The 26252-nt window shown below is 49.0% G+C and overlaps 1 protein-coding gene across 1 annotated transcript in view; it reads left to right on the top strand.

Moving 5' to 3' along the window:
* The window catches only part of LOC144106178 (putative sodium-dependent multivitamin transporter), a 107542-nt gene that overhangs the window by 68992 nt on the left and 12298 nt on the right, over window positions 1-26252 (top strand). The window contains exons 8-14 of the mRNA XM_077638916.1: window positions 1428-1568; window positions 2870-2999; window positions 4192-4280; window positions 4361-4470; window positions 6192-6259; window positions 15348-15434; window positions 24918-25135. Of these exons, the coding sequence (XP_077495042.1) occupies window positions 1428-1568; window positions 2870-2999; window positions 4192-4280; window positions 4361-4470; window positions 6192-6259; window positions 15348-15434; window positions 24918-25135 (843 nt within the window). The remainder of the gene's footprint in view (window positions 1-1427; window positions 1569-2869; window positions 3000-4191; window positions 4281-4360; window positions 4471-6191; window positions 6260-15347; window positions 15435-24917; window positions 25136-26252) is intronic.

The following is a 26252-nucleotide window of genomic DNA, read 5'->3' as shown; positions in this document are numbered from 1 at the left end:
AATTAGAGATTTGTAGGCAGCCGTTAGTAACAGCTATATCAGCTTTTAGAATTTTGGCTACATTGTGGCAAAATGCATGCACTTTCGAGAAGTATGCAGGCAGAGCAACCCCTCCACTGCACGTAATTAGGCGAAATAGCCGAATTTTGTCGAGCCACACCAGCGAGGGTAACCGCGTTTTCTAAATTATATAAACTGATATGGCTACTACTAACGACCGGCCACAAATCACCAATAGCAACTAGTTGCCTATCTGGGGTAGTTAAAAAGTAAACTATTAGAATTTGGTTATTCACTTCACTACTTAACCTGATTCGCGTGTTTTTTGACGTCCGCCAACACTGGTATTACAATGCACCAAAAAGCTTCTCTTTATTTCAAAAACCGCATTTAAAAAAATTAGTGATCGCCATCCCTGGAACACGTGGAACATATATACATGAAGGAAGCCAACAGTCTCCGAAACCATAGCGCATAGGGAATTTTTTATATTTGTGGTCGGAGATTAGTAGCGTAATTATTTTGTCGCTTCAAGATAATTGAGTAGACAGCATGAAAAACATGCCGCAATTGTATAAAAAAGCGGTTGTTAACTCACTTCTACCAGGCATCGACTTGCATGAGCTCCAGAATTTGAAGGACGATTATGGAAAGACTTTGACGCAGCTACATTCGTGCATTGTGGTTAGCGTTCCGCTGTCATGTCTTTAACTGGTGCACCCAAAAGCAATTGTCCAAGCTAAAAGGAAACATTGTGATAAAAATAAGGCGATGCTAAGGGCAGTCGCAGTGCGAGAAGGACCGCACGAGCACAAGAACAGGACACACAGAGCGGTAACTATCAACTCACGATTTTATTCAAGAGGTCGTCAATTTATGCAATCACTGCATGATATATCCAAATAATGTTGGGGAGGACATACAGGAGGGCCAGCCAGTTACATGAAAGGGAATGATCTACAGTCTGCTCCATAGGTATTAAATTTATTTGATGCGTCAGTTACGCACCGATCATGTTGCTTTGAAGCCCGGTAGGCCTCCGTTATCTCCCTAGTTGGCTGGGATATGCCAGAGAGCTACAACTGGGGCTAGTTGGAAATGCATCCTTGAAGGTATTGGTGAGCGCTACCAAAATACGGAAAGGGACGAAAACACAGGACAAAGCGCTTTGTCCTGTGTGTTCGTTCCTTTCCGTATTTTGGTAGCGCTCACCAATACCTTCATCAATGCGATATGCCCGTGGCTAAAATCTGACAGTCTCTGTAAATCGGCTGGCATTTTCCTTCGCCACATGTACCGGCTTTTTCTAAGAAGGCTCCGAAATACCAAACTTGTTGTTCGTTCCCATATATTCTAATGCATGGCTTTATTGCACTGAGCCCGGGGTCTTATTGCGTATTTTTGTTCGATTGTCCGCGTATCTGCAGATTGGACACCGACATTAGAGACGACGAGACCGTGTGGGCGCATGCCATCGCAACGATGCCCTTCCACATGGTGCGGGAAGGGATGGACCAGATGGTCGCCCAGAGGTTTCTAGCGGCGAGAAACATCAGCAGTGCACGAAGGCAGGGGCTTGTTTAAACTATTTCGCAATGCGTCTTCTCCCTTTTAGCGCGATAGCAGCGAGGGTTTCTTTTTGAAAAAGAATTGCTTAGTATGTCATAACAGAACTGCCGCATTCACCCACTGTATAGGTGATGTCGTCCAGGTGGGTGTGGAAGTGGGGTTCTCGACAATTTGCCGCTCATGGGCATGTGTGTCAGATAGCGCTGTCTCATATGAGCACTGGGTTTAACGCTCTCTTGGAGTGGGTGGCACATTCATCAATTTTACTTTAATTATTTTCAAACACTTTCAGCCAGAACTCTCTATTGAATAACATCGGTGTTCAGTTCCTGGTGAGAGCCCCATCATACTTACACCGCTTAAAAAATACGTGAAAGAAAAACATTTTAAAACAGGTAGTAGTGACAACACGGATCATTGCAGAAAAGAAATAATCTAAATAAGAAACCGCGAAAAGTACCTTGTGCCCTAGAACTTCAAAAGAAATTTACACATTTTTGCATCAAGCAGCGGGCAACAGGTGTATTCATTGAACTGAATATGACAAGGCGTTATGTTCGGACGTACTTTTCAAGCTTACGGTTTTTCTACATTGCTGAAAATTTGCAAGTATGGGTCGGAGGATGTTTAAAAATGTGGAGCAATGTCTATTTGTTGGTCATGCAACAGGTTCTTATCAGTGGTAATTTGGAAAATTTTATTCTTCAGTTATTTGTGCAACAGCGCACATGCAAATTTCATTTGTTCCCTCTAGTTTCTTGCGCTTCAGCGGAGCGTAACGTCTTCGGTCTTTTTTTTTGTTTTCCATTTCCCGCTTTCGTTAGTCTTACAACTGCAGAGCAATAAACGTTGCTCATGTACTCCCAGGCTTGACTCATTGCGAAAAGCATAGACTCTGCCTCTAATATGTTGCTGAACTTCGCTGCAGTTAAGCTGGGTGACGATGAAGTTAGGCATTGCAGGAATTCACAGCACTTTAATTACGGAAAAGCACTCTGTGTGTGGCCGATAGTGTAATCATAGCCGTAGATGGCAAAAGCCAAGAGCAAAACCTAATCCCATCGACGCTATAGGTGAAACTTAAGGACTGCGCAAGGAAACATCGCGGAAGGTCTCGTTTCCATTGTGTTTCTGTTCAAGGTAGCGCCCTATAACCCTGTTCACCCGCGTGTTATGCATGCCCAGTCCCCTCATAGTTTGCAGCTTAAGGAACGAACTCAACATTGAAGAACGACGAGAATTGTGACGTCCAACGTTATTGCAACAGATGCTGAGCACATCCACTCCTTCTATCGTGCAGGGTTGTGTGGGCTGGAGCTACAATGCTGATGTTCTTCATTTCAACGGTATCACTAACGGCGCTGGCGCTCACGTACTGGTATCGCGACTGTGACCCTGAGTTGGCCGGATACATCACTCGCCTCGATCAGGTGTGTCCACATGCGTACATCTTGCGTAACTTGAGAGACATGTGCAAAAGATGCGTGAAGAATAAAGGAAAATATGCCTTTCACTGTGGTTGCGCCACTTATACTGATCGGTGCTCCTTTCACCGTCTGAGGCTTACGTCTTGCGCCGGAACTCCTGTTCAGAAAAAGTATGTCACTTCCTGCACACAAATTTTAATCAGCCACAGAAGAAGCACAAACTGTAGTCCGCCAGGCGCAAGCTTCCAGGGCACTTAGTGCGTTGATTTTTGAAGTTTCATTTCGACGAGGCTTTTAATGAAGGAAAAAAAAGCACTTTCTGCTGTATGTGACGTAACACAGTCTTGTTCACTAACTTAAACCTCAATGCTTGAAGGTACAATGCAACAATATGCCGCATAATGTCCGTAGGCAGGCTCCGAAGACCGCACAACCAATTCCCGCAACTGCAGCCATTGAAAACAAGGCCCGGGCAACTGAAGAGTCTTAACCGGCTCACGCTAAACTGATTGCTCCTTTCTTCAAGCTTGACAGAGTTTTCAAACTCTAATAGTATAATCTGTCGGAGAGGCAAGGTGCACTTTACAAGGTGCTGCGGCTAATAAACCGGGACTTGCTGCCGGATGGCGGCTGCCGTTCCTCCCATCTCGTCTGTAAGCGGTGAATACGTACGATGGGAGTCCGTCGAGTTCGGTGACAGAAACAGCAACGGCGCGGACGCCAGCGCGAGGAACAAGATCACTCTGAGCTACAGTGACGCCGAGAAGCGAAACCTCGATGGGGTCCCGCATTATTCGGAACACATTGCGTCATATCCTGTCAGTTTTTGTAACTTCTTTAGGTATTCTGCTGCGAACATTCAGCCAACACATGAAATATTGCCCTGAGTGCTCCAGTGTCTGAATTCAAGTATTCATGGAAGACTCATATTATGCATGACACTTTACTGCCATTTTTATCTTCTACTGAAAATTGGTGGCACCGACCACCTTTCAGAATAGCCATAATGATGACATTGCAGAGCAATTGCAACTTCACAATATACAGGCAAGATCACCTCAGGTCAGCGTTCAAGTCAGTGATTCGGGCTCGAAGATGAGACGCATTCAGCTGACTATAGTGGCCGCTGATGGTTGCAGTTATTTTAGGCGCCCCAAAAAAAGTTTTTCTTGATCGCTCTCTGCTAAATTTTCAGGTGGTTCCATTCTACGTCAGTGAAAACCTAGAGAACGTCATCGGCCTTCGGGGCCTTTTTCTTGCAGGCCTTGTGGGCGCCTCCATAAGGTACAGTTTGTAAAATCGCATAAAGGCTAACGTGTGTTAAAACAAGGAAAGAAGTGATGCCCAGCCGTTTGGTTTTTCAGCACAGTTTCTTCCATAATAAACTCTCATGCCGCCACTTTCTACGTCGACATCGTGGCTCCCCACTTTGAGCTGAGCGGACGCCAGGCCGCCATTGTGACGCACTTTCTAGGTGAGCAGCGCTTAGCTTACTACTATTTTTAAAGGTCGTCACTGCTCTTGTAGCGAGATACAAATTCTCGCGCGTTGGTATTTAGACGTGGAACGTTTTTCTCCAAGCACTGAAGTGTGCGTTTCCAAAGGAATACCTGTGACATTGAGAGCCGCCCCACCCCTCCCCCAACCTCATACTCTATTAATTTAATTTTTTTTTATTTTTGAGGCCAGCAGATTGTCTCGTGCTGTATATATTGCGAGTTTCTACTGATATTCCAGACTAATATACACATAGCAATCTTCAGCATGTCTGTAAAAAGTGCTTCTAGTTACACTGTTGTTTTGTCAGTTTTGCCTCAATGCAAATGCAATGTTGATAGATTTCTCGACATAAATTCATAATCGGCGCAATAATTATGCCAGAAAACCGAATTTAATTGGCATTCATGTGAAGCGTGCATGCTTTAAGGTTAGTTGAGATGGCGTGGATGGCACTCTTTAGGCTCTGTGGGCACAAGCAAAGCCCCAACAGAGATTTTATCGGTAACGTAATTTTATTTTGTAATCACAGACCAATTTCATGTCCATGCGCAACACGTAGGCGAGTGAAATGAGGATGTGAATGCACCTATATTTCGACATCAGGTTGTGTTCATAATGAGGATCTTTGTAAAAAGAGCAAATAGTTGTGTCTTGCATTCATTGAAACAACCACAAAATCTTTAAAGAAAACATTTATTAGCTCGTGCATAGTGTATGTTATTGCGACAGGCTAAAAAAATTGCTGCATATTCCACCCATTCTTGCAAGAGAGTAAAATAAGCACTCGTTCGGGCTGCAAAGGCCACTTTAAAAAGCTCACGCTTGTTATGCAACATTGGCACGAGGCATTATCTGCAGTGCCAATGCCAGCGCTCACCGCGAAGAAGAAAGACCTCGAACAGATTTTTCACTAATTTAAAACGATACCTGCTCTTCCATCGTGAATACACTAAAGAAGGGTTCCTGAAGAAAACAGAAAGAGCGTTGCTACCGCGTTTAGTGGCTTTAACATTTTCTGTTGTCATTGAAAGCAAATGTTTTAATTGCTTTAAGTGTAAGTATTACTTTCCCTGATCCTAGCTCTAGGCTAAATGAACAAATGCCTGGATAATGAAAATATCTGTTCCTATTTGACCTTAATTACAATCAGCATGCGAAAAAACATGAGTGCTGGTGTAATTCACCTACTCTGTGCTTACACTTCCAAAAAACGATATTGAACGACTTTAAAAATGACAGCTTCGTCAACTAGTTCGGTGGTGCCTTTGGAATCATGCAGAACAATGTGTTTTAATTTACCTCACTGCTCAATACACCCACAGACATGTCGTATAACCGGCATGAATCAATAGCACATTGCAGCGCCCCTCTATTTCCCAGGGCTTTGTTTTGAGTAATTCGTTTAGCAAAACAGGTGTTGTTGTCCCTTCCCTGATTACTCCTTTCCTATCGGCGAGAAATAACGACGTCGCTCTGCATTACATCCGTTTTTGTAGTTTTCAAAAAAAAACTCGCGATATTGCGTGTACTGTGGAGGTGTTGAATAGTGAAATGGGACTCCGTACTGCCAACTAGTTAAGAAACAGGTGTTTGCTTTAGGTCATCATTAAGCCAGTGTTAAGAACACGCACTAAGGAGCTGCATTTCACTGTGGCATCCCTCTGCCGTTCTCCCCTTTATCTTCTTTACCTACAGAGGTATCCAGTGGTGCGCTGATGACTGTGTTCGCTGTCCTGGTTCCGCATATAGGATCAGCAATCAGGGTAAGAAGGAAAGTTGCTCATACGTGATTAGGAGACTTGTCGATAGGTATACGTCTGATCCCGTTCCCAGAAAAGGTATTTCGAAGTCTATTTCGCACAGTAGATTTAGAAAGTTAAACCTAGGGTGTCAAGCATGCTGCGTTCAAGCTGATGATTGCCTTCCCTCTCGATTGCTTTTGTCAAAGGATAGAACTGTAGGCGACGTGGATGACGGAAAAAAACGTCACCGGCATACGTCGGAAATGAGGACACGAGCGTATACTTGCTGAAAACTGGTTGTTATTGAAGTGAGCCTAAAGCGAGCGGGGACAAGACCTCCGAATGTTATCTCGGTCAAGATGGGCCTTTCCGGTCTTGGAACGTAGACACTTTCCTATGGATGGACAAGCATTCGCTCTTCAAAATCTTCCCTCTGTAACCTCGCTATCCTGCCAGTCCTTTCAACCTTATGAATGAACCAACCGGATAGTGTTTTTTTGCTGCGCTGATGTGATCCAAGAAAAACAGCGGTCACTGGATTAAAGGGTTTCTCTCTCTGTCTCTGAGCAGATGCCATAGCGCGTTCGCAATATGAGGCGCAAAGCGCAGCATTCTTACTGCGCGCTAAGAACGAAGCACAACCAACTGTCCCCTGTCGTAGCACTGCTAACAGCTGTGGCTTCGTGTTGGGGCGGGGAGAAAGGACCGAATGTGTCCTTTCGCTTCTTAAAAGAACGCACCCGAACTGTTTTACTATTTTACCACAACTTTAGGCACAACGCCGCCATTCTTTCTGGCGGTCCTAGCAGAAAATTGATTTATGTAAATAATAAAAAATCCTTTACATCAAAAAATGACACCGGATAATATATGCACTGAGAGTTGTCAACAAGAAATGCAAGCGTAAGGTGCGAATGTAAATGTCCCTAACCATTTGGAAACGACGCCGGTTCTTGCGTGCCTCCGATAAAAAAGAATATTAACGCACTGCAGCATTTCCTTCTAACAATCAAAGGCAAGGAGCCTTCCTTCCGCATTTAAAGCCATGAATATCTTCTTCCGCAAACGGAAGACGAGGAAGTGGACGTGGAACAGTCCGAATGGCGCGACTAAAAATGAAATACACTTCGCATTGTGCGCTCACAACATCGCAGGATCTCCACATTGCGCAGGATGTGGAGATTCTCAGAAAGGTGACACGTTACGACCATAGGCTTCGAATTATATTAGACTTCAAGAGGGAATGGAAGAAAGTAGTAAGGAAGAACGTCATCAATGAGTAATCAGTAAGAGAGGAAGTAGAGGAATTCAGGATCTCTTTGCAGATCAGATATTCATCTTTAACGGAGGACGGTGACCTTAATATTCAAGCAGTGAACGATAATCTTACAAACACTATTACAGTGTGCGCAGTGGAAGTAGGCCGCAGGATGGTTTGACAGCATACCGGCAAGCTCTCGCCTGACACGAAAGGGATGATTAAGAAACACCACGACATGAAAGCCTCTAACCCACCATACAGAATAAAACTGGAGGAGCTGTCACAGTTATTCAATGAACATAAGGTAACCGACCTATAAAAGTATATTATGAAGAAAATCGAGCATGCTCTAAATAACAGAGGTAGTCCAAAAGCGGTCAAGAGGAAACTAGGGACCGGAAATAATCAGTTGTACGCGTTAAGAGAGAAAGATGGCAATAATATTAGTAAGATGGATGATAGTCTCTGGTCTTAAAATAAAAATTTTATTATTGGAGATATCGTAATGGAGTTAGGTGTGGGCATGTATTTCTTTCTCTTGTTTCCAGAAAAGTAGTTAGACTCAGTATATCTCGATCAGTTCCCATATTATGCGAAAATAACTGAAACCTAATTAGGTAATTTATTACTTGCCATTAAGGTACCTTTCCTCAACTTTTTTTTTTTTGGTGCCGATTCAAATGGAGCTGTAGCCAAAAACTTGCCACATGGAATCTTGACAAGAGCGCCAGCTTTTCAACAACACCAAGATTGTGGCCATCGCGGACGCAGTTGCGGGAAGTGATGGCCCAGAAATCGCCATTTCGGTGGTCGGGAGGCGCAAATTATATCATTTTTTTAACCGCTGGGTGTTGAATTACACCTTTGATCTTTGTAGTTTTAATACACTATTCAATATTGATACGGGAATAAAAGAAGAGGCGGCGAGCGAGCGCGAGCGGCGAGCGCGCGGCTCTAGCACGAGGGATATAGAACGAGAAAGCTTGGCCGCCGCCGGTCGTGCTTCGCCGGCTCTCCTCCGTACTGCTGCTATATTTCTCTGGGCGGGCCCGTGGCCACCCCGTGGCATCCCACACCGTAACATTTTGGTGGCAGCGGTGGGATCATGCCGCTCACCCGCTCCCAGAATCAAGCACCCGACGTGCCAGACGACAGGAGTCCACCACCAGCCCATAGCGCCGACGACGCGGCGGCCGGCGCCGCTAGACCTAGGCGCTCGGAGAGGCTCGGCTCTTCGCAGCAGCCGGACGCCGGTGTTGAGCGCCTCCTGGATACAGTCACCCAACGGATGGACGCATGGGAGGCCCGTCTGACTGCCCAGGCTGGGGAGATGGAAGCTCTCCGGCGCGAACTCCGTCGCCTGGTGCCAGCCGAGCCGAGCACAGGTCAGGTGCCTTTGGGCGTCCCCGCCGCCGCTGTTTACGGCTCTGCCGTCGCTGGGCCTGCGGTCGTGGCCGCCAATGGCGTGCTCGGCGCGGGTGCGTCCTCGCCGCAGTGTTCGTTGGACGTTGTGGAATTGCCCACATTTGACGGCACCATCTCGTGGGATGCTTACTGCATCCAGCTGGACAGTATTGCGGCGGCGAGAGGCTGGGACGAGCAAATGAAGGCATGGATGCTCGTTGCAAAACTGAGGGGCCGCGCCACCGAGCTGCTGCAGAACGTGCCGCCCGACCAGCTGGGCTCTTACACTGTTCTGGCGGGCCTCCTCGCCGACCACTATGGTGCCTCAGGTCAACCCCGTGTGCAGTACCACCGCCTGCGAGCCCGCCGTCAAGAGCCCGGGGAGACGTACCAGGACCTCGCCGCCGCCATTGAGCGCCTGGCTCTGCAGTCGCTGCCGGGAGCGCCTCAGAACGCCGTGGCCCTGGCCGGCACCGAGGCGTTTGTCGACGCCATCCGACTCCCCGAGGTGCAGCGCTTGGTCCGCTCTGGCCGTCCTGATTCCGTCCGCGCCGCCATGGCGCTCGCCATCGAGGCGGAATTGACTTTGCTGGCCACGCGGGGGTCGCCACCGTCTGCCGAGCGCAGCGTCCGGGTGCAGGCTCCTCGGTCCGCAGCCCCAACTGCGGCCTCTATCCGACGCCTGCGTAACGACGTCCGCATGACCTGCTTCCGCTGCGGCCTGCGGGGACACTACGCGAGGGACTGTGCCGGCCCTCCAACGTCGGGAAACGATTTGGCGGAACTCCGGGGGCACCGTTCCGTCCCCACACTCCTTCGTTCTCCGCGTCCCCTCCGTTCGTCGGCTCCGATTACCACTGATGCTCCTTACGTGCTCGTCGACGTCGCCCTGCTTGACCGGCACGTAAAGGCCTTGGTTGACACTGGAGCGGCTGTCAATGTACTGCACAAATCGTTTGTTGCTAACGCGCCCCACCTGCTTCTGCCAGCCGCCAAAACCCGGCTCTTAGCTTTTAACGGCACCCCTGTGGAGCAAGTCGGACGTGTCGTCGTCAACCTGACAGCACTCGGAAATACCATCTCCACCGAGTTTGTTGTCGCAGACAGCCCTATTTGGCCAGTGGTCCTCGGGTGCGGGTGGTGCCAGCAAGCCGGAGTCGTCCTTAATTTTACTAGAACCAAACCACGGGCGAGCCGAACTCTCTGTGGGCCGGGCTGGCTTGGCCGGGTTTCCAGCCTCGGTGTAGCCCTGTGGCAGTCCCTGGTGTCGGCGACCAAGCGTGCCTCAGCATCTCTGCGTGACCTCGCGACGAAGTGGCCGTGTCGAGTCAAGCCGTTCGACGTCACTGCCGTGACTGTGGCGTCCGCCGTGACCCTGCCATCGGGTGCGGCAACGTGGGTGTATGCCAAGCTTGACAGTCCGGTCACAGCAGACGTGCTGTTCGAACCCATCCGGTGTTCAGCTCCAGCCCGTCAGATGACCTCCCCTCGAAGCCTTCTGCCTGTGCTCAAAGGAGAGGCCCACGTATTTATACTCAACATCAGCAGCGTACCTCTCGCGCTGACTCCCGGCACGCAATTGGTTACAGCCTCAGTTTTGGACCCCGGGTCACCAGTGGCGTCTCTGCAACCTGAAGCCCCGCCTCGCCACCCTCCAGCGCCGGCGATCCTATCATGGGAAGAATTTAACTTTGGACCCAGCCTGACCTGCGCGGAGCTCGCCTCTCTGAAGACCTTGCTGCTCGAGCATCGCAGTTGCCTTGCTCTCAGCGCCGGTGAACTCGGGTGCACTTCCTGGGCTCAACACCGGATCAACACCGAAAACCGCGGGCCCGTTCATCACCAACCTCGCCGTGTAGCGCCAGCCGAACGGAGAGTCATCCAGCAGCACGTGTGCGACATGCTTGACCAGGGAATCATTGCCCCTTCTTGTAGCCCTTGGTCCTCCCCTGTCGTCCTTGTGCGCAAGAAGGATGGAACACTCCGCTTCTGCGTTGACTATCGGAAGCTAAATGTTATTACTAATTGCGACGTGTACCCGCTGCCTCGCCTCGACGATGCGCTTGACCGCCTGAAGGGGTCCCGTTATTTTTCCACGCTAGATCTGCTCTCGGGCTACTGGCAGGTGCCTGTTCACCCCGATGATGCGGAAAAGACGGCTTTCGTGACTCCCGACGGCCTTTACCAGTTCAACCGTATGCCCTTCGGTCTCTCGAACGCTCCAGCCACCTTCCAGCGTCTCATGGACCGAGTCTTAGGCCATTTGAAGTGGACTATGGCGTTGGTCTACCTGGATGACGTAATTGTCTACGCGGCTACATTTGAAGAACACCAGAGACGCCTCAAACTCGTCCTCGAAGCCCTTACCTCTGCTGGGCTTCGCTTAAAACCAAAAAAATGTTTCTTCGGTTTCGCGGAGGTGACGTACTTGGGTCACGTTGTGAGCCGGCATGGCATCCGTCCCGACCCTGAAAAGCTAAAAGCGCTTACAGCTTACGAAGCTCCCACCACCGCCAAGGAGCTCAAAAGTTTCCTTGGATTTGCTTCGTATTTCCGTCGTTTCATTCCGGACTTTGCCAAGCGCAGCGCTCCATTGACCGCCCTGCTGAAGAAGAATGCACCGTGGAGTTGGACGCAGGCCCAACAGCTCGCGTTTCTTGACGTCAAGCACGCCCTCCTCGAGCCTCCTACATTGGCCCATTACGACGAATCGGCCCCCATCGTCCTCCACACGGATGCCAGCCAAGATGGGCTCGGCGCTGTCCTCCTGCAAGAAGACGAGTCTGGTGACCACAAAGTCCTAGCTTATGCCAGCCGCCAGCTTTCCGACGTTGAGCGCCGCCGCCACTCTTCAGAACTCGAGTGCCTCGCCGTTGTCTGGGCCGTCGAGAAGTTCCGTCCCTACCTGTACGGCCGTCACTTCACCATAGTCACGGACAATAGCGCTCTCACTTGGCTGCAGTCCGCCAAACATTTGAATGCCAAGATTGCACGCTGGTCCCTGCAACTTCAAGAGTACAATTTCACAATAGTGCATCGGCGCGGCTCTGCCCATCAAGATGCCGATTTCCTTTCTCGCCACCCTTGTTCCGTGACGGCTTTGACGGACCTGAGGACTGCACAAACGCAAGATCCCGCCATTGCTGCCATAATCCACTCCCTTGGCACCGCCGCCGGCGCAGGCCTCCGCCAACTACGCCGGGTCTATCGAATGAAGGACGACCTCTTGTGTCATGTGAAGCGGCTCCGTGGTCGACCACCCGTCTGGTTGCCAGTTGTGCCGGCAACACTGCGGTTGCAAATCTTGCGCGGCTTACACGACGCTCCCACGGCTGGTCACCTTGGTCGCGGCAAGACCTACGCACGAGTGTCGGAGCGGTTTTGGTGGCCTAATATGTCCAGAGATGTCAAGGAACACGTGGCGTCCTGCCAGACATGCCAGTACAGAAAACCGTCCACAGGTGTAACCAAGCCACCCCCGCAGGCTTTTTCGCCACCAAGTTCACCTTTCGAGCTGGTTGGACTGGATCATTTGGGCCCGTTTCCGAAGACGCGTGCCGGCAACCGGTATGTTCTGGTTGCGATCGACTACTTCTCCAAGTGGGTCGAGGCACTGCCCGTTCCAGACACGTCGTCCGCTCATGCCGTCGCGTTTGTGGAACAGCATCTCGTTCTTCGGCACGGTGTTCCCCGGCGCCTCATCACGGACCGTGGGAGCTGCTTTATGTCCCATGAATTCGAGCGAGCCCTCCGCTCCTTCGGCATTGCGCATTCCACTACATCCGTCAATCATCCGCAGTGCAATGGCCTCGTGGAGCGTGTTAACCGTACCCTCACGGATATACTCGCATCCTACGTCGCTCCGTCCCACACAAACTGGGATCGTTTTGTTTCTGCTGCAGCTTTTGCAGTCAACACTGCAGCGCAAGAAACAACGCATGTGACGCCGTTCTCAGTCGTCTATGGCAGAACGCCCTCCATCCCTCTCGACGCGCAGTTGGGCCTTCCCCATCCTACTGCGTCACCAACTGAATCTGCTCAACGACTTCATTCCGCCCGCCTCGACGCCCAGCGCAACCTCCTCACGGCTCACGCGCGTGTGCAAGCGGCCAACGCGGCAGCACCACCACATCCCCCCTTCCGGCCCGGTGACTTGGTCCTCGTTCGCCGCACCATCCGTGCGACTGGCCGTGCCGCAAAGCTCTTGCCCCGATACCGCGGCCCTTACCGTGTCGTTGCCCGACTCGGCCCCGTGACATACCGCCTCGAAGACCTGCCAGAGCATCGACCATGCGGTGTGCGCCACATTTTCCCCGAGCATGTTTCAAACATGAAGCGATATGTCTACGGCGCCTGCGGTGACTCCGACTTAGCTACCGGGTCCTCATCAGTGCCGTCGTCGCCTGCTGGCTCCATGCCTTCCCCACGCAATGCAGTCCCATAAACGGATCGCCGCTCAATATGCATAAAACTCCCTGAAGTTAGCCTCACCGGTGTGGGACCTTCTTCGGCGACTGCAGACACCTTCGCCCAGCTCACACACTTCGAATTCAACGAAGAGTGTGACCGTTTCCTATCTGCGAGCCCACATTGCATCGCCCCAGGCAACCCTGCATCAAAGCACGGCCTGACTTCTCCCCCCCCCCGGTGGAAAGGTGATACGGGAATAAAAGAAGAGGCGGCGAGCGAGCGCGAGCGGCGAGCGCGCGGCTCTAGCACGAGGGATATAGAACGAGAAAGCTTGGCCGCCGCCGGTCGTGCTTCGCCGGCTCTCCTCCGTACTGCTGCTATATTTCTCTGGGCGGGCCCGTGGCCACCCCGTGGCATCCCACACCGTAACAATATATTGAACCCGAAAATGCCAATATTTTAAAATAAAAAATTTCGTATTTTTTTCCCATTTGAAGACCCGCGTCTCCCCTTAAAGTAAGCGAGGAGTTCAGATGTCAATACAGTGGCCAGTTTATTTTCGCCATTAATGAGAGAGGAAGTAGCGCAAAGCAATCGAACATCCGGCGAGTACGGAGAGAGGAACTAAAGAAAGCTTTAAGAGCAATTAAAAGAACGAAAGCAGCTATGAGGATCTGGTAACAGCCGATCTGTTGAACGACGATGGGGAGATTGTGCTAGAAAAACTAACCACTCTCTTTTATGTAAAATGATGAATTACATGGGACCCCTCAGGTTCTCAAACAATGTAAATATAACCGATGAACTAGCCAAGCTTTACAATAACGTGAAGGGCTGAGTGATATAAAATAATATCGGGGAGACTGTTATAGGCGATACACGCTGAGGGACTAGTAATTTTCTCAGGAAACATTTACTACAAATGAAATGTCTGGTTCTTCTGTTAGAATGCGCCGCTAGTACACAACGCTGAGAGCACGCAGATGCGGTAGTTGATGACTTAAAGCGTAGCTAGTCATGGTACCAGCTTGAAAAGACCAGGACAGAGGAACGGTTCGTGGTGTCAGCTCGTGATTCGCCCTTGTTCCTTTAAGCTGATACCAAGTCTCATCTTGCGAAAAGCGTGTTTGCCCTGGAAGGTTGAAAACTAATTTCTGCTGGCGTTCATCGTCTCTGAAAGAGCCATGAAGATTATCAGTCCCGGTTCTTAAAGTGTTTTCTGTCCTTAGTTCTTTTTTCAGTTTGGCGCCGTTGTTTTCGGCGTCGTCTGCACAGTACCCCAAGCTCCCTCCGGGCTCCTAAGAGCACCCCCAGAGGGAGCATACTTCGGTGGGTGCCACACCTACGAGCACAACACAACTCGCGCCTCCCAGCCCCTCTCCCATACGAGGCGCATGCTCCAACCTTTAGGCCCCCACTGCTGAGGCCAATAGCAGCTGCTCTGTCACCTGTTCATTGCTCTTTCTTCAGTTTTGAGCTGTTGGCATAATCGGACGTAAGCCGAGCTTCGGGCGCCCACTAGTAAAACGGCACCTTCGGGTATCCACTGGTGACGCCGCATCTCCAATATACAACCCAAGCACCTCCCTACGGCCACCGATTACAAGGCGCATGCACTAAGCACCAACCAGAATCCAGGAAGGGTTCAACTTAAGCTGGATCATTCGCGTTATAAACCCGTAGTCGTCCTGTCAGTTTTTTCTAAAACTGCATCGCTGCAGACAAAAAATATTGACGTTAGCATAGAATTTCGACATCCTTTTTCAGCTACGAGGTGTAAAGCTTTAGATTTGCTTCGGCAGGATAAGCGGTAAGCTCACTGGAAGTACCTCTTCCCTTTTCTTCGGGCCTAAAATTCAGGCCAATGTTTGCTACAAGCTATGCCTTTTTCAGCGCAATTCGATTCTGCCAAATTCCGTCCCTTCGCTTTCGTTGAGTAGCGCGCAGGTAGACACTTTTTTAAACCGCCTAATCTATCCCACTGTATTGATGCTATTTGCTTAAAATAACCTGGACACCCTTTTCTACGGACAGGTGCTGATGGCCCTATACAGCGGTGCCTCCGGACCATTCGCCGGCATGGTCGTTGCGGCTATCTGTCTACCGTGGGCCAACACCAGGGTGAGTATATTTCTGGCAACACCTTGAAAAGGGGCAAACTTCAGAACAGTTTTTTTGAACGTTGAAGGAAGTCGTTAAAAAAGACAGAATAAAATTATCCTGGTGCCACCCGCCACCCCTCCATTTCACAGCAAATGCTTTTCGCAGCGATTCATGCGTTCAACATTCGAGGCAAAGAAAAAATTCTGAGGGCATGCTTAAGTCTGCTTACATGAAGGAGGGGGAAGAGGACGAATAAACTTTATTAGCTGTTTTTGTCGTCGTTAGCTACTTTCGCCCCAGGTGGCCTCCATGAAGGGGCGACCTCGAGGATCAAATCTGCGATGTGGGCTTCTGTACTCGTTTGTCTTCGCTGCGAATGATCTTTTCACAGCCGTCAGCCGAGGGTCAGCCAGTGATTTCTGGAGGGTGAATTTCCATCGCATCCCCAGAGATTATGGTCATCGTCTGCCTGCGTAAAGTTTTGTCACAAATTTTGCAGGATTAACTACACCTTTTGTAATTAAGGCCAATCGATATGGGCTCATATGACTTTTTGTCTGAGCTCTTCTAAGAGCCGTGGCTTGTGCTCTAGAAAGCTCTGGTTGTGGTCGTGGGTAAACGCGTCTGTTTTCTCTATATATGTTTGTAACCTCGTTTTAGGCGATGGGTGGCTCCGCCGGCGGCTAATGTTTGCAGACGACCCGGTTGGTTAGCCCTCGGACATATTCATCCGCCTTGTGGCAGGAACAGCGCAGCACGAGAAAAGGGACAGGCGGGACACAACGCTGACTAACAACCAGATTTTTAATGCATGCTCGTCGCATATATACATCTCGCGCGTGCAATAAGAAAGTGAAAGAAGAAAAACCCATGAGATGTACTCGTGGCAATAGATTAGGACTATGAAGACAGATAACCAATTTAGCTGTCACAAAGCGCTATCGAGGGTATGCTGACGCATACATCGCTCTTTTTTTCTGGTGTGAAGGCTTCTTCAATCTTCCTGGTCCGTTGACCAAAATATGACGCTAGGAAAGGAAATTTAATGGAATTACTCACCAGCTGCCTGCATTCTGCTATCATCAGCCACTGGGGGAGTCTGTACATTCAACGGGAGGGGATTTGCATAGGGTCTTCGCTGGCCCCCATTTTAAGTGATTTGTTTCTCGCGCATATTGACAGACGTCTAATGACTGCTCTTCAAGTGACAAGCCCCGTAAAAGTGTTCCGTTACGTGGACGATTACCTAATACTCTGCAAATTGGACAGGCCCGATGGACAGCCAATGCCCCATGACCAGATCATTAACATCTTCAAAGAAGAACTAAAAGGACTAGAAATAACGAGCGAACTCCCGGAAAACAACGTTCTGCGATTTCTTGACCTGACGCTAACCTTTTGAGGCGCTCACATATGCTGGCGGTACGGAAAACGAAGCAAGAAGGGACTGCTCCCCTACACATCTGCGCATTCCTAGATCATCAAGCGGGGAATAGCAAAAGCAGCAATGAGAGCCGCATTGACGAGATTGCGTCATCATGAAGTTCAAGGCAGTTTTGAGGCTCAGGACCGTAGGCTGAAACCAGCAAGTTACCCGGCGAGACTGCTATCCAGTGTCGCAGAAGGGATTCTGCAACCACCCAGAGGCAGGACATACATCACAATTACATCAGAAAAAAGGAAGCCGCACGCGGTCATTCCTTACATTCATGGCATTTCCCACAACCTCAAAAGGGTAGGCGCAAGAGCTGGCATTGAAGTTTTCATGTCAGAACCCAGGAAATTAAGAAGCCTGTCGCCAAAGTCAACAGCGAGCAAAGAAAAAAAAATCAATTCAAGAAAAAGTACCGGATAAAACATGTGAATTGTGTGAAAAGCGTCGTGTATGAAGTACCTCTGTCATGCGGACGCACCAACATTGGTCAAACTGTGTCACTGGTCAATGAACGGCTTCAAGAGCACAAAAGATCCCTAAAGGGCGCAATCGGCAGTGAACTAGCCAAGCATTGCAGAGAGCATGGATGTTCTCCGCAGCTTAACAACGCAATTGTCATCGCGTCATATTTTGATCAACGGACCAGGGAGATTGAAGAAGCATTCAACATCAGAAAGAAAGAGTGACGTATGCGTCGGCATACCTTCAATAGCGCTTCGTGACAGCGAAATTGATTATCTGCGAGCATAGTCCTAATCTGTTACAACTTGTACATCTTAAGGGTTTTTCTTCTGTACTTTCCTTCTTGCACGAGCGAGATGTACATATTCGACGAACGTGCATTAAAAATCTGGTTGTTATTCAGCGTCGTGTCCCGCCTGTCCCTTCTATGTCTCGTGCTGCGCTGTTCTTGCCACAAGATCATGCACCAACCAGCCCAACTTTTCACCTTGCTTAAGTATCATCCGCTTTGTCGTTTCCCGAGCAGCCGGAGTGTGCCGGCACCCATACAAGCTTGATGGTGGATGGAGGTGTGTAATTTTTTAGTAGGGACGCGGTGAGCTTATGAACTTTGCCCATCTGATAGAAAAAAAATTGAAAATTCGTTTTTCGGGAAAGGAAATGCGCAGTATCTGTCTCACATATCGGCGGACACCTGAAGCGCGCCGTAAGGGAAGGGATAAAGGCGGAACTAAGAGAAGAACTGAACAAAGAGGTGCCGTAGTGGAGCGCTGCCGAATAATTTCGACCATGATGAAAAAACAGCGCAAGGAACAAGACGAAAACACGAAGGAAGAAGACACAGACACGGGCGCTGACTAACAACTGAAATTTTTATTTCGATGCAGGACACGTATAAAGTACAAAGATGGGGGTGTGTCCAAGGCGATCCTGCACAATCACCGAAACAGTGTGGTCACGTCCAAGGGTACAAACGATAAAAAGGTGAAAAGGCCGAAAGAAAGACAAAAAGGCGATAAAACCACGGTGTAATAGGCCGGGACGGAAGGTGAAAGCGATGAAAACGATGAAAACAGATAAGCACGCGCCAAAAGGAAAAAAAACAGCGTTAAACTAACGGTAAAAACGGGACTAAAATCGCGGCACAAGGTGATTAACAAAAAGACAGAGAGGGGCATTTAAGAACAGGATTAAACGTTTACCCTGCCTCTAAGAAAATCCAATTCTTTTTGCGACAAGCACAGGGAGGGTGTACTCACACATTGTTCCTTTGCGTTGTGGATTTCGAATGCTTCTACGATTTCCCTGGATATCCTATCCCGTCCTTTAGCAAGAATTGTGCAGCGATTGAAATCTGGGTAACAGGTTTCGTCCGGATCATCATCCTTACGTTTGCACTTTTTGCAGTGCTTGGCAAGGTGCCCAGAAATTGCCAAACTGTCTACATTATTCCTGTGCTCTTGAAGCCTAATGTTGAGGCACCTGCCTGTTTGGCCAATATATCTCTTCCCACAGGAGACGGGCAGAGAGTAGACGACGCCGGTTTTGCAGGGGACGAGTTGTTCCGAATGAGTCTGCCCACACCCACGGGCGATCAGAGGTTTGTTCACCTTCGGGCATAGGGCGGAAAGCTTGTTTGGCGCTGTTTGGTGGTTTCGCACCTTCGAACGGCCACGGCATTCGAGTGTTAAAGCTCCTGAGGTCAGAGTGGCAACGACAACGCCGCCTCTACAAGGACGCATTAGTCTTACGATTGAGCGCCTCCAAATCCTCAAATGGCAAGTGGCAAGAATGTCTTCGCATTCTTCACAGCACTGCTGAGTTCCTCTGGCAGCGAATCTTGCTCACGCTACGGACGTGGCTACCAAAGAAGACATCAAGGTTTCGCAATCCTGTGCACACGGTGGGTGACGTTCACTTACCGAACCCCGTGAGGAGCCTAGGCCCAAAATTTGCCATAGAATCAAAAAAGTCCGCCGCAGAACTTCTCGGGCTCGTGCGGATGGTTTGACAGAAAGCACCCGATAGTGACAAGACCAGATGCATCTCGGAAGGCGTCGATGTACTCCGCAAGTACCAGCCATTCTCCGAAAAGTTTCCAGTGCGTCAGACCATCAACTATCTCCGAAACAATGATCTACTTCTGGTCCCTTCTGACAAAGAAGGTGGCTTTACCGTACTATCCGCAGGTGAATTTAGCTCAAGAGCCACCAGCGCCCTCGAGACTGCATTCAATAGGAACCACGCCAACCTCTCCAAGGTGAAAAAGCAAGCCGTGGCTTTATGTAAGTCCCTAAAACTGGACAATTTGGCTTGTAAACTTAATACCGCGAGTCGTCTCAGTGGATCTGTGTTTTTTTCCGCTAAAACACACAAGCCTGGAATACCTTTCCGTGTAATCGCATCTGAAAAAGAGTCATGGCAGAAATTTCTCGCGACTTTTCTTAGAGACAAATTAAAATTGCTAACCGTTGATGACCCATTTGTGATCGATGGCTCAAAAAAGGTTATAGATTTTTTAAGTATTAAACATGACCGCAACCTAAACGCCTTCTCGGTCGACATCAAAGATTTATATTATTCTTTACCGCTCAGAGAACTGCTGTCTTGCATTGAAGAAGCTATCGACACCTTCGGAGCCGTGAATTTTCAGAACGAAGTAGGCCTTTCTATCGGTGATTTTCTACGACTTGTGAAATTTTATCTGAATTCTTCCTATGTTACGTCAGGTGAACATGCATATATACAAAAACAAGGTGTCTGCATAGGCTCTTGCGTAACACCCATCCTAAGCGAACTCTTCCTTGCTAGATACGATAGGATGTTGAATGACAGGATCGCTGATACGTGCGTAGTAAAAATTTTTCGTTATGTGGATGACTATCTCGTCCTTTTGAATTGCAGCCACGAAGCACTTAGCCCTTTGGTATCCGAAATTCTTTCTATGTTTGGCCAATGTATTCCTCTGGCTTTGACGCATGAAACACCACATGAATGCTCAATCAGATTTGTGGACTTGCGACTGCATTTCTCTAACCAGCATACCTGCTGGTCCTATCAGCCCAGGGGTAAAAAACCTCTTCTGCCTTTTATGTCTGCCCATACAAAACTCGTTAAGAGAGGGATAGTAAGACTTTGCTTTCAAAATGCGCTTCAGAAGTCCTGTGAACATCATTTCCAGGATAGTTTCAGCAACCAGGTCGAGCGCCTGTCAACCGCCGCATATCCCCTGAACGTTCTGGTGTCCGTTGCCGGGTCCGTCGCCAAGAAACAAGGACGACATGACGCGCAGGAGGCGTCCAACAGGGAGAACAGAAGAGTGGTCGTAATGCCCTACATTCATGAGGTCAGCCACCACCTCAAAAAGGTCGCGAAGCGTTCAGGGGTTGACGTCGTCTTTTCAGCGCCAAACAAGCTTTCCGCCCTATGCCCGAAGGTGAACAAACCTCTGATCGCCCGTGGGTGTGGGCAGACTCATTCGGAACAACTCGTCCCCTGCAAAACCGGCGTCGTCTACTCTCTGCCCGTCTCCTGTGGGAAGAGATATATTGGCCAAACAGGCAGGTGCCTCAACATTAGGCTTGAAGAGCACAGGAATAATGTAGACAGTTTGGCAATTTCTGGGCACCTTGCCAAGCACTGCAAAAAGTGCAAACGTAAGGATGATGATCCGGACGAAACCTGTTACCCAGATTTCAATCGCTGCACAATTCTTGCTAAAGGACGGGATAGGATGTCCAGGGAAATCGTAGAAGCATTTGAAATCCACAACGCAAAGGAACAATGTGTGAGTACACCCTCCCTGTGCTTGTCGCAAAAAGAATTGGATTTTCTTAGAGGCAGGGTAAACGTTTAATCCTGTTCTTAAATGCCCCTCTCTGTCTTTTTGTTAATCACCTTGTGCCGTGATTTTAGTCCCGTTTTTACCGTTAGTTTAACGCTGTTTTTTTCCCTTTTGGCACGTGCTTATCTGTTTTCATCGTTTTCATCGCTTTCACCTTCAGTCCCGGCCTCTTACACCGTGGTTTTATCGCCTGTTTGTCTTTCTTTCGGCCTTTTCACCTTTTTATTGTTTGTACCCTTGGACGTGACCACACTGTTTCGGTGATTGTGCAGGATCGCCTTGGACACACCCCCATCTTTGTACTTTATATATGTGTCCTGCATCGAAATAAAAATTTCAGTTGTTAGTCAGCGCCCGTGTCTGTGTCTTCTTCCTTCGTGTTTTCGTCTTGTTCCTTGCGCTGTTTTTTCATCATGGATTACCAACTAGCCCGGCATCTTGCACTTCTGAATTTCGACCACCTGGGAACCTTTAAAGTGCACTGACGTTGCACAGCACACGGGCGCCTTTACATTTCGCCTCCATCGAAACGCTGCCGCCGCGGTTGGGTTCGAGCCCGGGTATTCCGGATCAGTAGACGAGCGCCCTAACCACTCAGCCACCGCGGCGGGTCTCTGATAGCCGGTGATCGCGTATATTGAGCCACTATTGACCGTCTTCGTGCGGATAGCCTGCTTACCTGGAGGAATCGAAAGGACGTCTTTTGAGGAAAGGACATGTTTTAAGAGCGTGAGCTCTTATTTATCACGTTTCGAGATTTCGTAGGGTCTGCTACAACCCTTTATCACAGTGCCATCTGTTCCCAGCAACTAGTCATCACGTTTCGAGATTTCATGAGGTCTCCTACCACCTTTAGGGTGCCTCGATGCCAGCGCCGCCGTACGGCGCAGCGCTGGCATCGAGGCACGCTAACCACCTTGAGATCAAAGCGCCATCTGTGGCTGCAAACAGAAAACAGCGCATCTTTCATTGAGACTTGTAGCGCCACCTACAATAACATTGTGGAAACAACCACCTTCTGCGTGCCAATGATGACGTCACGCTCCGATATGGTGGATAGAGGTGGAACTATGCGAATATGACGTCAGGGGAGAAAATGGTGGCACAGTTTCGCTTTCTCGAATTTAAGATGACGGCCAATAATATTCGTTGTGCCCTCTCATTCATTTTCTTCTCACCAAGAAAATTCATAAAACGGGTAGGAAAACTGTCCGGTTACGGGACCACTATACATGTATACATTCGTTCCCCTATATATACTCCGACAACAACAGGCACAGATCCGGGGAGAGTTGTTTACCAAATTTGTTAGGCAAATAAAACCCTATGGGTTGTAGTATAGAAATAAAACCACAATTGAATAATAGGTAAACATTGTATACAAGCAATGACTAATTGAAGCGCTACCATATCTCACCGCAAGCCGAATTCTAGGCCCACCTTTACTCCCCAAATGAAGCAATGGGGGTGCATTTTTTTAAGCGAAATTTATTGCCCCAGGGCATCAATGATGGGTTAAGGTGTGTTGAATGATGTAGCGATTAAATGAATGGAAAAAGGTTAGCTGATTTGATGAAGTCCAGTAGAGAACGATGGTACGGTCCCTGCGTCCAGGCAATGTATGAAGCAGGGTTGCTTGGTGAAAGACCTGCTACCATCAGGTGCCGGATCCTTGTAGGCTTGAGAGCTGGGCAGTCCCACAGTAAGTGATGAATGTCGGCCTCAATGTCCTCGTGTTTACATATCGGGTACCCTGGCCGAGGAAACAATTCTCGGTACTGAGGCCACTTCCGAGTGATGGCTGGTGTGTGGGCACCCCTACCCGGATCCTTCTAAGCGCAACCTCCTCTGCACGGGTAAGACCTCGGGGGAGGGTTACCGCACACGGAGGGATGAGAGCGCGTGTGAGGCGCAGGAGGAGTTCCTTTCTTGATGAAAAGAGGGTACAATTGCCCAAATGAAGGAGCCGAGGCGGTGATGAGTTTGTATTCGCAAATCATCACCGCCTCGGCTCCTTCATTTGCATTTAACTCGGCAATGGGTAGACGTGCATCGTAATTTCTCCAATAGATGGCGCTAGGAGGCGATCGTTCTGCTAGGCGGCGTGCGTGCACGCGTAACCGAGCATGGTGACAATCCACCCCGTTTCATAGGGTATTTATTACATTCCGTTTCTCTAGACGAGCGACGCGTTCTTCTTTGCTTTCTTCATCTAGTAAACCAAGCAGCTAACGCTCGTTACTTGGACGTCTTCCAGACGGTGGCGGCCTTCTTTTTTGAGGAAGGAACATGGCGCAGTAGCTGTCACATCTCGACATCTCGGTGGACACCTGGACCCCTAACATTTTATATTAAGAAAGCAAGTGAAAGAGTACCTCTGAGATCTCGAGACCTCAATGCCCGCTCTGTGGGGAACACTCGATGCTTTATCACGTTACATGGGCCTGTCAGAAAACACAGGCAGCGCCAATGAACAGAACACCAACACCGGAGCAGTGGCAAGCTGCGCTGTCCTGCTCGAAGCCTGAAGAACAGATCAAGCTGATCGACAGGGCTGGCAAGACTGCGAAGGCCACCAGGGTCCTGGGCAGAGGGACCCACCTACGCCACGAGAATCTTCCTTGACAATGAAGTTTTAAAGCGAAAGTTTTTCAACGCCAGAGAGCGAACCGTTTCGGCTCGTCGCGCACTTCAGCCGTATGCCGTATGCCGTGGCCGACCTTGAGCCTCCGTTGCCTTGCAGCGCCTAAGCCGCGCTCCAACAGATGACGCCGCCGTCGACGCCGCTGCTGTCCTGGGGTAGAGGGAGAGGAGGTGTCGACTCGCGGGGGGTATATATATAGATGCGCTTTGCTTAGGGCAATGGCTATGCTATTGCTCATACCTGATACCTGATTTAATATCTGCAGCGGGTCCTTGGACCTAATATATTAAACTTGAATTAAGATTAAACTTATTAAACTTGAATTAAGAGTAGTTGCTGCAGTGGAACTATTAGGGCGGGTCAGCGGCATTTCTTTTAAACTGAGCTGAACGGTGTAACGTGTATATTTTCAACGAATATATATCATAGGCCAATAGAAAGAGAACATTAACGCGGGTAGGGAATGTACCCCCCCCCCCCCCCTCCCTCAAACGTGTACGGCCCAAGAGGTTTGCTTGTGAGGCCTGCTGATGAATTGTTTCGCACCCTCAATCCTCCCAAGGTTTTAACTTCTAGATGTGCCAGGGAGCCCCGCTAACGAGACTAGATGCAAACCCCTTGGGCTGTAAACTTTTGATGGGGGCTTTGCACCCTGACAGTTAAGAGCAATTGACAGTGAAATAATCAGCGCAAATACCACTCTTGTCATTCTTGTTGTCCGTCTTTTGATTTGTCGGCCCTACCTTTGCACTATTGAAATTTTCGTACGCCAATGTGATCCCGGTTGGCGTGGGACACGGACACCATCGACAATTTTCTAATATAAGAAAGCCGTACCAATAAACTGGACCTGCTCGCTGTTTTTATCGAAAGCGCTGCTACTCTGCATTGTGATCATTTGCGCTTTATATTTCAACCAGCTCTTCACGTCTTTATTTTTATCCTTGCCATTTTCTCTCCCAGAGCGGAAACGGTGTTTCTGTAGTGCCCGGTATCTCTAGAGTTTCTCAAATATTATGTACGGTCGCAAAAGCAAAATGTTCGTTTCATATACACGTCTTGAGACGAAATATTTGTCCCCTGGAAAATCGCAAGAGCTGTGGGACTGCGTTGCAGGGCACCGCAGCGGCCACGTCACTCGTGTTCGCGCTAGCCCTTTGGCAGACCGTGGGCAGGACGCTGTCCGGAGTGGAGCCGCGAAGGATGAACACCACGCTTCTACGCTGCACCAGCAACGCTACCGAAGCCTTCTCGGTCGCCCCTGACGTCGGTGCATCCGAACGAGCCTGCACCAGCAATGGAACTTGTGCCGGTAGTGTCACCGATGAAGTCATGTTAGTGAATTCATGCAGTCGATGTCTTTCCATTATTCTTTAAAGGTGAAAGGGAACAAAAGGTTCATAGAGAGAACGTCCCGAATAACGAATTTTCGAGACTTCGCGCCAGCATGGTACGATGGCCTTCAAGGGTCATTACTTTGGCCGAAAATGCCGTGAATTTGGTGCAATATGTTGCTATATTGCAAGCTGGAAATTCAACTCAAAGTAAAGGCAACCTTTCCTGAAGCTTCTGCCTCCGAAATTCCTTGTTGAAATTTCTCTCACTGTATCATGCACCCCGGGTGCAGTTGAAGTTCCGATCTGGCAGTTTAAAGACGCATGGCAATTTTTGACTCATTGCAGATGAGAATTTTCATCACGTAGTCTTGAAAATGAGCTAGCTGTACGTTTACAGAAGTTAAGCTGTAGTAATCGCTTTCAAGCAGCCACCGTTCACGCCAACGCCATGTTCTAAAGAGAAATAAATTCAGACATCTTGAACAGGCAGTGGCTCTTGAAGCTTAACTTTGTAATGTCCTGACAACGTGAATGAAACGCAAACCAGAAAGTTCAAATGGAAGCTGGAAAACGATAGTTCGCCAAGGAAGACTGTCTATTAGTGCATTTGTTAGCCGCTTTATTGGAGCGAAGAATGCAGAACGAAAATGTGATGAGACCCTCCCGAGATCTTTTCCAGGAGCTTATTTTTTTGTGTTCACGTTATGGCGGTAAAATTGTTTTCATCGCGTTTTCAGTTGACGCTGATAAATAATATATCTACATGAGAGGTGGATGCTTCCTGAGATATTACACTTTCGTAAGCGATAAAACTGAAAGCATTTTAATAAACTCCCGACCACCTGCAATTAAGTTAAGCAGCCGGCACGCAGGTACCGCCAGAGGTGAATAACGAGTGTTGTTGAAGGTTTTCGTCGGACAGGCATCGCACACCCTTCAGGTGTTTGTTAATTCTGGAAAGAGCTAAACGTTCGACGACACAGCATCCGTACTCTTATGTGAGGAGCCAAAGAATCCCATTACATTCTTCTACGAAGGCATACAGATCTAGCGCCCTGTGACGCAGCCCTGATTCGGTGCTGCAAGAATGGTGAAAATAGGTTGTACCCAGGAA

This window comes from Amblyomma americanum, chromosome 10 (assembly GCF_052857255.1).
Source record: "Amblyomma americanum isolate KBUSLIRL-KWMA chromosome 10, ASM5285725v1, whole genome shotgun sequence".
In the NCBI taxonomy this organism is placed as follows: Eukaryota; Metazoa; Arthropoda; class Arachnida; order Ixodida; family Ixodidae; genus Amblyomma; species Amblyomma americanum.
This window is presented reverse-complemented; position numbering and strand designations above follow the sequence as displayed.